Raw genomic sequence first — 12,597 nt, forward strand, 5'->3', positions numbered from 1 at the left:
ATTTATAATTGACCAATCGCTTGTCAAAATGTGCCAAATTTATAAAACCTAAAAACATGGGATTCATTAGTGTTAAACTGCAGTAAGCAGTTCATATGTTTCCATATTAATATTTTAAGGAATGATATTAATTAAATAATATGGTAAATAAATATATATATATGTATGTATATCAATATAACCAAACGTCGAGTGGATATGTAGGTAACTTCGGTGACCGTGTATGTCACCAAAATGACAATTCAACACACCTCCAAAAAGTGATATAAAGTCATGAAAAGTGATGAAACAAAAACTAGGTTAAATGGGTTACATAGGTAACTATTAAACCTAGTTTTTGTTTGTCACTTTTTAAAGGTGTGTTGAATTTTCATTTTGATGAAATATTATGTAACCAGTAACTTCATAGGCAGGCTTCACTGTTTTGATAGTCTTACTAAATCAATAGTAAAGTTAGAGATCCAGGAATAGATTATATGGCTGTCAACGGACATAAATTATTATAAAGAAAATAAATGATTGGAAATGATTTCTCAGATTTTCCCCACAAATATTTGAACCAAAGTTTGTTTCAGACAGCCCCAACAGTGTCGATCACCAAGGAAGATATATTTAGCATTGTGTAGTTTAGTACATATTGTAGTAAACCTAGTATTTACCTTCCATAACCATTAGGGAATGTGAGAACATAGTCTTCCTGCAGCTCGGGCAGGCTGACCGTCCCCCGGCCGATGTTGTGGACTCCGATGGACAGACCCAGGAACTTGCTTTTGGTCCACACCCAGGCGTCGAATGATATGCGCTTGTTCACATGCTCAGCGTAGAAGGCTGAAACTGGGAACAAAAAGAACATCAACCACAATAACAGGGGATATAACATGGCTTATTTTATCTCACATTTTAACTTTCAAATCTCCATATCTTAAGTGATGATAACATGTAAGTATTTATTTACTATATTATACGCCTGTAAGGGCTTTTACATATTTGTGAAATAATATTATAATGAAACAGGAATAATCACAAATTGAATTGACCTAATACATATTAAACTAGCTGACGTTTACCCGGCATTGCTGAGGGTTATCCTTAGGAGATAGACTTTTACCAGTGGACTTTTTTGTAGGCGTTTTTAAGATATACAATTTTGTGGTACATTATTTTGATGTATCTCTTAACCCTTGAGACGTTGTTGATTTGCACGGATCGAACCTTCTACAAGCTTCCATTTTTTCAAAGACAATAACAAGCACTATTTCGTTCTCTTTCTGACATAAAAGAAATAATTAATTTTTAGATGAGAGGAAGAGAGATATATGCATTTTAATAATGTGCGGTCGTTCTGGGACAAATATGGTCTTAGGAGAGTATAATGCGCGCACGGCATTTGGGACTGTTTGGGTCTTAGAAGGTCCCAAGGGTTAAGGTTTAGCCAGCGTTAACAATGTAAACACACGAAATTATTTTTTACGACTCAATTACAAAACATCGACTTTTCTCCACTACCTATAAATATTATGTGCGTGTATTATATATATAAACCATCCAGGAGATATTCTCTAAATGGTAGTGAAAATCCTATCAAAATCTGCTGCGTGATTTAGAAGAACTAAGCGCACAAACAGACAGACGCAGATAGCGACTTTGTTTTATACTTTTTTTGTTATTTGTTTTTGGGGTGTTATGCCGTGTTGCGCTAACTCCTTCTGGTTTTCTTCCACTTTAAATAAAAAATGATACGTTAATGTTAGCTCAGAGGGTTGGAGCTGGCAACACGGTATCACAACCTCATACATAAGCTCACATTTTAACACAACATCAAATAACACATCTGCCCTGATGATGGACACTGCAATGCTGTCCGAAACGTTGGCTAAAGAAGGAGTTAGCGCAACACGGCATAACACCCCAAAAACAAATAGCAAAAATACTTTTGGCCGTGAAAATCTTAAATCATATTTGTTTTATACTTTTTGAAGATGCAGAACCAAAGAGTGATACAGAATATATTAATATTATTTATTATTAAGAGGTATGCTATTAAATCCTTTTCGTAAAAATATTTCGGACAGTTGAAAAAATCTACTATTTCTGCGAAAGCATTGCCAACTCCGATATGCAAACTTGGAAAGCTGAAAAAAACCCATATTGAACATGACATAACTTTTAAACTAGAGTAAGTAGTCAAAAACCACCAGCGGAAAACAATTTTTGATTCATTCGAGGACAAGGCCAGCATAGAAAAGCAAGTTGCGACAGTTGCAAGATGAACACTGAGCAATGAAAGTTATATTTACGCACACACCAATGGGCGGGTGCAGAGTTTTTCGAAACATTCAAACACCACCAGATAGCGGAGTTGGCAATTAACTTGTTAAACGTAAAGCAGGAAACACTCTGAGCTCTGTATTCAAGATATTGTACAGCTTTTTCTGTGCAGCATTCTTCTATTGAGCTGAATTTATCCATTATCGACCATATTGATAAGCTGAAAGTTAAGCCAACTCCGCGTCTAAAACACATATCCAATTGATATCAGATAACTTCCAGATGACACTAAGATGAGCGATGCTAGGGTGCCACTTACTGGGCGGATGGTGGGACACCTGCTCCGCCACAAAGGTGAGTTGGTTGGGCCCGCACCAGGGCACGGGCCCATCAGTGACGGGAGCCTCCGCGGTGTTCTGGGGCGCTTGCCAGTGGCAGCGGAACACCTCCCCCAGCACAGGGTTGTAGGGCTTTTTGGCTACGGCCGACTTGCGCCCCGCATGGTACGAACTCAGGTACCAGCGGACAACCTGCACCATGCGGTCGCGCGGGGTGGGCATGTCTGCTATCCTGAAATTAATAACAACAAAAACCAATGAGATACATTTTCTTTAAGGATATAACTTTATACGGAACTGGCTAACAGAGTGATATTGACTGAGTTGTTCAGTGATTCACAAAGTGGGCGATCCAATGAGAGGTAGTGGCCTCAGGGTGAACACAAAAATGTCATGCATCGTAAACAAAATTCTTAAAAATGTCATATTCATAGGTTCAGAACAACACAATAATAATATTTTCAATTTTATAAAAACTTTTGAAGTTTAAACCCATCAATGTAATATTAATCCCTAAAGAAGAAGATAATACTAATAAATCTAAACGAAACATGAAACAGAACAAGACACAGAAAATAAAAAAGGAATTCTAGTTTAAAAATAAATTTATTAGAACTTTTTAATTATTAAAAAAAGATAGCAGCCAAAAATTAGTTGAATATAATATTTTTAATTCTGAATTTGAAATATGAGATTGACAAAGATGTACAAAAAAAATGGTCGAGTGGGTTGAGGCATTGTCCCGGTAATCCTGGGTTCGATTCTCAGTTGTTGCGACCATTACCTTTTTATATTCTGTGTTTTGTTTTGTTCTGTTTCATTTATATTTATTAAAATTACCTTCTTCTTCAATGATCAATATTATTTTATTAAACCACTATTATTTTTACATTAATAATAGAAATTTTATATACTACATTAGATAATACACTACATTCAATAGCATAAAATTATTAGTAAATAAAAAAAGATTTTTCAAAAGGGTACTTTTGTTAGTATAAAATTTAAATTATGAAGAGAAACTTTTGTTGCGCAAATGTACCTCTGGACTACCTGAAACATTCATCAATAGACTGGCGTCACAACGTCACTCTTAAGTTGTCCCATTTCTCTAATCTTTCAATTTGGAAAGCGGGTTTAGGTACCGCCGCCCCGGGAAGCATTTATTGGATAGCCAAAAACTCTGCCATAGGTTACCCCAAGTGGTTCGCTACGGCCGGTGATTAAACAGGGATGTTCGGGTTCATCGGGTGAGGTGTGTACAGGATGCACCTGCCCGCCAGCTGCGTGGTGTGCCGAATCGGGAGAGGCTGGTTTGGGGAGACCCTTTGACCTCTCCAACTAGTCGCTCTTGACCTATCGCCTTGCGTCACAGCGGGGAGGATAGATCATACGTCCGTCACTCCTGGACATACTGATCCCCTAGATTTCTACCCACCCCTCATACCTTTTTTCTTCCCAGAACTTTCTCTCCTTCATTTCCTTAAAAAGATCCTCCACACAATATCCTCAAAGATGACATAGGCCCTGAGGGAAATTATTTTCCTCAGTGCATCCTGTGTGGAGTTAATGTAAAAATAAAAACAAAAAATCATAATATTCACACATCTTCTAAGTACAGGGTTTTCCAATAAGAGGTGTTATTTTGATATTCAATCGTAAAAGATCAATGGTTTCGTTGCTTGTGTGGCACATAGCGCCGTCTTGTTGAAAGTAAACGTTATCCAGATCAATACCATCCAATTTCGGCCATAAAAAATCATTAATCATCTCTCGATAGCGCAATCCATTCACTGTAACTGTTGCTCCAGCCTCATTTTCGAAAAAGTAAGGTCCAATGACTCCGCCGGACCATAAACCGCACCAAAAAGTCACACGTTGAGGATAGAGAGGCTTTTCAACAATAACTCTTGGGTTTTCCGAGCCCCAGATGCGACAATTTTGCTTGTTGACGAAACCACCGAGATGGAAATCGGCCTCATCACTCAAGATGATTTGCATTTGATTCACTCAAGTGAATTTTAATAATTTCAATGCGTTGTTGAAGCGAGTATCGTTACATTTTTATTAATGGCGTAGTTTCTACTTGTCAAAAGTCAAAAAATGACAGCTTCAAAAGTAACATCTACCGAAATAGCGGGCTATTCAAAATAACACCTCTTATTGGAAAACCCTGTACATTCTTTACTCTACGGTACTATGGGATATGACTGTAAACTTACCTAAGGAACTGATCGGGATGAGCAAAGTAATCTGCATACATCTCCAGTAACGATCTTCTTTCCAAGATGAATGTCGGAAGAACAACCTAAAATACAGAATTATTATTACATACTATAAGAATATCAGTCTGGGTAAGGTGATTGTAACAAATTGCATGGGCAGCACGGTATGATGTCAAAATTGATTGTGGAAAAGAAGGGATTACAAAAAGAAAGTCAGGAAGTATTCCGCATTCGGTCTATTCTCCAAATCTTCATTATTTTCGGGCTTCAACCAAAAAATTAAGAGGATCCTCCTTTTGTAAGGTGGCTGCTCTTCAAAATTGGCTGGACACATTATTTATTTATTTACGCCCTAATGGGCTTTTACAAAAGTAGTTAACAAGTAATACAGTTGTGTTACATAGTTTACAATAAATAATAATTTTTGACTAAATTAAGGTAAATTCAAATTAATAGTGTGGATTACCGAAAGCTAAATATGTATTAACTTATACCACTCCTTTGTCGAGTGTGGCTCGACATTATATTTCTTACACCAACTCCTATGTCGAGTCATACTCGACATTATAGTAACGCAATTTCGAAAAATAATTTAAATTATCAAATGTATTTTTTTTTCTTTTAAACACTTTATATCTCATTCTGAATATTCCGAATACGCAAAATACATATATCTCGTCAAGTTTCGCCTTTTAGATAATTTTTAAAATCGTATTATTTTTAACCTTGTAAATGCACTGCGCAGTTATTTGGTTGCGACGCATGTAAGTAGGTAGGTACTTGCCTGTCTACCTGCGTAACAATAGGAAGCGCTGAGGGATTTCTCCCAACGCATAACAAAGGATTCTTATACCTATTCACTTGTTATCACATAATATTTTGTTCTGTTTGTGTATTTACATTTGTTTTTACTGTTTTTAGTAGCAAATATTTCGTGGCCGAGAAAGCACATGTGTCGTTCGGTCTTGAAAATAATACTCAGTAATTAGGTGAAAATATAGTTTTACATTTCTTTTTCTTCATAATTAGTGATTTGTTAGTAATAATTTAACGTGCTTTATTATATACCTTGAATAAAATAAAAATGCCCTGGATAAAAAAAAAACAATCTGTGATCAATGAATATGAAAGTGGTGATGGCCAATACATGCTTGAAATAGACAGTGAACTTCGTTTACTTGAAAATGACAGAGATGTTCCTCCTTCCATGATGTGTTCCAATCGGAAAATTCGGGGAGGGAGAAAAGAAACAACGTTCTATTGTGAAACTTGTGATAGGAAACCTGGCCTCCATCCAGGAGAATGTTTCAAGAAATACCACACACTGAAAAAGTTTAAGTGAATAAGGGCATATTAAGTTGTTAATTTTATATATTTCTATGTTTTTTGTACTCTATGTAAAGAAAGAGTAATAAAAATTACATATTTTAAAATTTTTTGTTTAACTTTTTATTGAGGCCACTTTTTATCCCTTTTTTGTAAATTAATTAAGGAGTTGGTAGTAGGTAATTAAAAAAAAAATTAGGAGTGCAAAGGGTTAAGGAACATAAAAATATAAAAACAAAAGTGTATTCACTACAGAGTTGTGAATTTATACATCTCAGTAAAGTGATTAAAAAGATTTCGTTTTATAACTAATACGGAATCTTTAAACATGTCTACAATATTCCCAAATTTATTGCCAAAATGATGTAGTCTATTTATAGGTGTATGAACTTCAAAGTTGGTTTTAAAATTGTCACAGAAAAATGTAGCACTTTGCCTCGTATTTCTAGTCGGTATGTAAAATTTTATTTTGGCGAGAATTTCAGGGTTGTCAGTGCAATTATTAATCATTTTATTTAAAAGTACAAGGTCAGAGATGATCCGCCTATCTGACATCGTTATTAAGTTATGTTGTTAACATTAACATTAAAATTATACAAATCTGTTAAAAAATGCGTAACTAATTCGAAGACGTTTGGTTAAAATCTATGCGCTTTTCTGCGTAGAGTCTGCTTATTTCACTATGCACTTTTCTGCGTAGAGTCTGCTTATTTGATTGTGTGCTTTTCTGCGCAGGGTCTGCTTATTTGACTGTGTGCTTTTCTGAACAGGGTCTGCTTATTTCACTGTGTGCTTTTCTGCGCAGGGTCTGCTTATTTGATTGTGTGCTTTTCTGCGCAGGGTCTGCTTATTTGACTGTGTGCTTTTCTGAACAGGGTCTGCTTATTTCACTGTGTGCTTTTCTGCGCAGGGTCTGCTTATTTCATTGTGTGCTTTTCTGCGCAGGGTCTGCTTATTTCATTGTGTGCTTTTCTGCGTAGGGTCTGCTTGTTTCACTGTGTGCTTTTCGGCGCATGGTCTGCTTATTCCACTGTGTGCTTTTCGGCGCAGGGTCTGCTTATTTCACTGTGTACTTTTCTGTGCAGGGTCTGCTTATTTCATTGTAGGTATGCTTTTCTGCGTAGGGTCTGCGTATTTCACTGTGTGCTTTTCGGTTGTCAACATGAGACTGATCTGTTAGTTTATTCAAAGAATTCTCCAACCTTCCTGATGCTAAAAATAAGGTAATGTGGTTTGCCTCCAGCTCGTCGAAATGATACCCACATTTTATGTTAGGACAAGTCTATCATTTGGAGGTCTATCGCTGGACAACTTCTTCACAACCAGACTAGATTTTTAGATGATATGCAGTATTCGTATAAGTGCAGTAAGTGTTTCTTATAGGTGAATAGACTGTTAAAGCCAATAAACAAATAATGTGTCATTTGCCTGAAAAATGGTCCAATGTACCCAAAAGAACAGAATTTGAAGTCACTGGTTGAAAATGAGGGCAAAGGATAAATAAATACTGACTACAAATAAAGACTGTTTTAGTACAAACCTTGGTGAGGTCCATTCCAATCTTGACCTGTGACAGGAGATGTGTGATGACAGAGCCATGCGTCTCCATGGACCCAATGTCACTGTCACTGTCACACTCGTAGAGGGCTGGAATATAACACAAAACACCATTTAGGGGTATCTATATAAGCCCTACAGTAACAATAGGCAGCTTGCTCACCTGGTATTTCACTAGTGATTTGAAAAACTAAAAGAAGAAGTAATTTGAGAAAAAATAGTATACCGTCATAGTCAATGGAGCCATCCTTGTTCCTGGGCAGGGTGGTGATGGAGGTGGTGGCCGAAGGCGAGGCGGGGGGGCCGGCGGGAGCGGGAGACTGCTCCTCCACCACGGCGGGGTTCTGCCGCCCGCCACTGGAACAAACATATAACATACATTCATTAGTTATACATATATACTTTGAAATAATACTCAAATATGGCACTAGATAGTAGGCGTATTCTTCTTAATTTTTTAATTCTAACATCATACCTTATTTTTTTTACATAAATTCAACTGATTTAAATTCCTTTCAATATTTTGAAAATGGTTTCATTTTTAAAACACTTGTAAAATGTAATCTACCTGTCTTTTTTATGGAACATAAATCTAGCTTTCCTAGATGAACAACCACTACTATAAATTGCCATCTCAACACAAGTGTTCCACACCTGGTGAGATGGACAACTAATGTCAGCACCAATATCAAATATTTGTATAATATATCGTCGGTTAAGAGTGACAAGAAAAAAAAGGATCATCGCAGAAGATAAGTATATGAAAAATCACTACTGTAAATTGCCATCTCAACACAAGTGTTCCACACCTGGTGAGATGGACAACATATGTCAGCACCAAGATCAAATATTTATATAATATATCATCGGTTAAGAGTGACAAGAAAAAAAAGGATCATCGCAGAAGATAAGTATATGAAAAATAAAATAAATAAAGAGAATCATGAACAATAATGGAGAAAATACGATCTATAAATAATAAAAAGGGGAATATTTCGTCAATGAAATAATTCTGACCACCACTTTCGCAAAAAAACCCAATTGGGGAAGCCATAGTCTCACTGGCTCTGACAGTTGGGACAAACTTGATTAAAAATTAAAACAAATAAGTCGTCGACTTGCAAAACCATCTCTGATAATTTGTGATGTAATATTTTTCGTTAAAAATCAAAAGAGTATTTATTTATTTATTTAACGCCCAGAGGGCTTTTACATGTAGGTGGTACAATTTTAATGACACACAGTTTTGAAACATGGAAAGAAATAATAAAAATAAAATTACATTAAAAAATAATATATGCATGAAATAAAATTAAAAAATTGAAAAATACAGCGATTTGACTGATTTACAAAAATGTAACTTTCATTTAGGAATAGTGTTGAAATAAGTCTTTTACGTGATCCACAAAATTCGCAAAGTCAATATTAAATATATCGATAATAATATTGCATAGTTATGTTGATATTTAGCATAAAATGTATTTTCAAAGTGTTCCAAATAGTTTTTCGTGACATCCACAGATTTTTCCATATTGGGTTTTGCCAGTGGATGACTCAAATAGAAAATTAGTTTTTATTTCAATTTTTTTTTTATATTTCTCTCCAATCAATAGAGGTTTGGGTACAGAATGAAGTGGAAGGTAAAAGATTTACAAATAAACAAAAATACAATCTTCATGAACATCTGGAAAATGGTCTGAATAATAGACCCCGGCATATTTTAGGGTAAGACGAAGCATTCAACAAAAATATTCTCAGTCGGATAAAGTAAAATAAAACATTATTTAGAAAATGCATAAATTCCAACATAAAAATCTGAAGTTCTTACCCAATGCTTTCTCTCCTTCGTGACCACCTCGCTGACAGGAGTCGAATCATTATATTATATTATTATTAGCTATTTATTGTCTTTCACTTCTGCAATCTACACTTCGTAAAAGCACAAGCCTATAAGAGGGACACATCTCCATCGCCACTTCGGTGCGAGGAACACTTCTTATAAACACACATATTCAACAATTAGGGTTGGTTGTTGTGGGTATCGCCATCAGGGTCAGCCCGGAGCCAAACGGCGCCTGTCGCGAGTAAAATTTTAGCGCCCCTTGTCAAAACCAGTAGACGCCTAGGTAGGTGATCACTATAATCAATTACATTCGGAAGACTGGTATTTTTATGTAGAGCCGTTTTTATGAAAAAATTATCTAAAGGGCGATGTGTTAGACTGTTAGCACACTGTCGTCGGGACACGGCCTTTGCCGTTTTTCGCGGACTGTCGGTCAGCTGCGGGACACGGCAAATGCCGTTTTTTTCGACTGACGGTTTTTGGCGGGAAACGGCATTATACTGGTTTGTTATCAGCGTGAAATAGTATGATTCATAAATGGAATGGGCTCTTCAATTAGGCGAGACAACCGCAAAACACTCTTTTTTTTGACAAGAAGCAATTAAACATATACGAGTTATTGAGCGTGCGCCTTCGACCTTAGGCGACACTGTTCAATTTACGCGATCAGATTTCACACATCCAGCGATTGTAATATTGCGGGCATGGCAAATATATATTATTATTTATTATATAATTTATTATATAACATATAATATGATACGAATAAACATGTTATCTTTTACTTGGAATTTTCAAATATTGAATGCTATTTACTGAATTAATATCAGGTTTTTATATTCAGCTTTGAAATGTGGTGAAATTATGATGTAATCAAAGCAATTATAATTTATTTTTGATGATCAAATGTCATATATGATTTCTTTGAAAATTTCAATTGAAAATATTATTTGGTTTAGAAATTGTGTCAATTTTAGGAAAGCGATATATTTATGCGCTAATCGCGAAAAACACCCGCTATAGGCTAGATTCTATTGTTTGAAGCGCCCGACTACAATGTGTTAGGTATTATCAGCGCTTTGGCGCGAGGATTGCTCAAATTGCGCGCGAATAGGGACGGCCCTGATCGCAACCAGAGTTGAGTAAAACAGTAAAATTCCAGCGAAAAAGGAAAAAAAGTTAATTAATAAAATAATAAAAAGAACATTACTTTAAAAGTATTTCAAATATGCGAAAAAGATTATAGAATTCACTTGCTGTCCCATTCTCGCTAGTAACAATAAGAAGGCGTAAGCAAAACAAGAAGCTGGTTCTCAATGACGTTTTTCAAAGATATCACTGTCGGAAGTAAATACACTACACCTACCTATGCAATACATATACACAAATGCATACAATCCTAATTTCGTGTTGTTTGAGTCCATCCTAATTGCGGAACGTAAAAGTTAAACATTTACTGGCCGCACACACTGCGATTAAACGCGGCGTTGGAATAATTTAAAACGCCAGTACCACCATTGAATAGAATTAGGTAAAAATCACAGCCGCATTTCGTGTTTGTACGCGGTTTGGCGTTTTCCAAAATCGCTGCGTTTAATAGCAGTGCGTGCCACCCACAAACGGCAGATAAAAGCTATGTTACGAAAATGTGACCACTAAAGAAAGAAGGGCATTCTCGGATGCCTGTTAATTCCATTGAGTTATACACGGTGTCCGGAAACTCTTAGTACGAGCGGAAAACTGGTATCTACATCGTATTTGGAGTCGATTTTGTGATAAAACTTTTTTGGATTTGTGCTTTTGTTTTCGAGTAAATCGAGTCCGAAGTTGTAATTGGTTAGGTCAAAAAATCTTTCGCTGAGGGGTAAATATCAGCTGTTTAATGTCTTTCAACACGTAGAAGTGTATACCAGGCTCCAAAAACCATCATAATGGGCAAGTTGCTTCACAGAACTGAAATAATAACAGAATTTGAATAGATCTTGAAAATTAACATTGAAATTTGAAGAGTTGTTCAAATTCTGTGAAATAAAACGTCCTTAAAAAGTTATCATTAAGTAAATACAATATAAACTGAAATAATGCAAAACAAATCAATGACCAAGTTCCTCGCGAAAACGAAATTATAATATTGATTCCAGGTTTCCAGGAAATTGCGTCGTGGCATTATTAAATTAACACTGGAGGGATGGGGAAGTAAAGGAAATGACTTATGGGAGAGGAGATATCAAGTTACAGGGATCTTTGGTGACTCGCGGCGACGAGTGATTATTATTTATGGGAGTATGACTAATATTAGGCCCACGATTAAGTGCCTACAAGGGTTGTGTCATGATTTTTTTACGATTTTCCAGTAGTTAAATTTAGACTTCGGTAACAAAAAAAAAAAATATCTAAAAAGATGCGAAAATCAGAAATAAAAGTCACGCAATTAGGGGTGTGTCGCGACTTTCGCAGGTACATATATTTTACGTTGGCTATTTTATAACGGTTCATTAATAACTTTCTTCACGGAAAATACAATGAATGAGGTTGTAATTTAATTTATTTTAACTTTTTGGTACAAGATAAAAATATTACACGATTTCCAAGTTCAAAATGTCAAACTTTCTCGTTATTTATATAACATCTAATCGAAGTACTTTATTTATTTACAGAAAATTATTTCTTGGATAAAGGATTGTGCCCTCCGATTGGATTAGGGTGTGAGGTGTTGAGTTCGAAGAAATTCCGTAATAAGTTCTTAAAATGTGCGATGTTCTATAAATACACGACTTTTATTTGAAATGTGTGATGTTCTATAAATACACGACTTTTATTTAAAATGTGTGACGTTCTATAAATACACGACTTTAATTTAAAATGCGTGATGTTCTATAAATACACGACTTTTATTCAAAATGTGTGAAGTTCTATAAATACACGACTTTTATTTAAAATGTGTGAAGTTCTATAAATACACGACTTTCATTTAAAATGTGTGATGTTCTATAAATACACGACTTTTATTTAAAATGTGTGAAGTTCTATAAATACACGA

At 35.5% G+C, this 12,597-nt stretch overlaps 1 protein-coding gene across 2 annotated transcripts in view; it reads right to left on the minus strand.

The window, feature by feature from the left end:
* Window positions 1–12,597, minus strand: part of LOC149418670 (oxysterol-binding protein-related protein 9) — a 250,556-nt gene that overhangs the window by 15,510 nt on the left and 222,449 nt on the right. For both annotated transcript variants that reach the window (XM_089638914.1, XM_089638916.1), the window contains 5 exons: window positions 7,941–8,071; window positions 7,698–7,804; window positions 4,829–4,914; window positions 2,588–2,838; window positions 660–834 (listed from right to left, as the gene is read on the minus strand). In XM_089638914.1, coding sequence (XP_089495040.1) covers window positions 660–834; window positions 2,588–2,838; window positions 4,829–4,914; window positions 7,698–7,804; window positions 7,941–8,071 — 750 coding nt within the window. The remainder of the gene's footprint in view (window positions 1–659; window positions 835–2,587; window positions 2,839–4,828; window positions 4,915–7,697; window positions 7,805–7,940; window positions 8,072–12,597) is intronic.

The sequence above is a fragment of the Hesperophylax consimilis genome, chromosome 13, assembly GCF_061612785.1.
Source record: "Hesperophylax consimilis isolate HC1 chromosome 13, BYU_Hcon_1.0, whole genome shotgun sequence".
Lineage (NCBI taxonomy): Eukaryota > Metazoa > Arthropoda > Insecta > Trichoptera > Limnephilidae > Hesperophylax > Hesperophylax consimilis.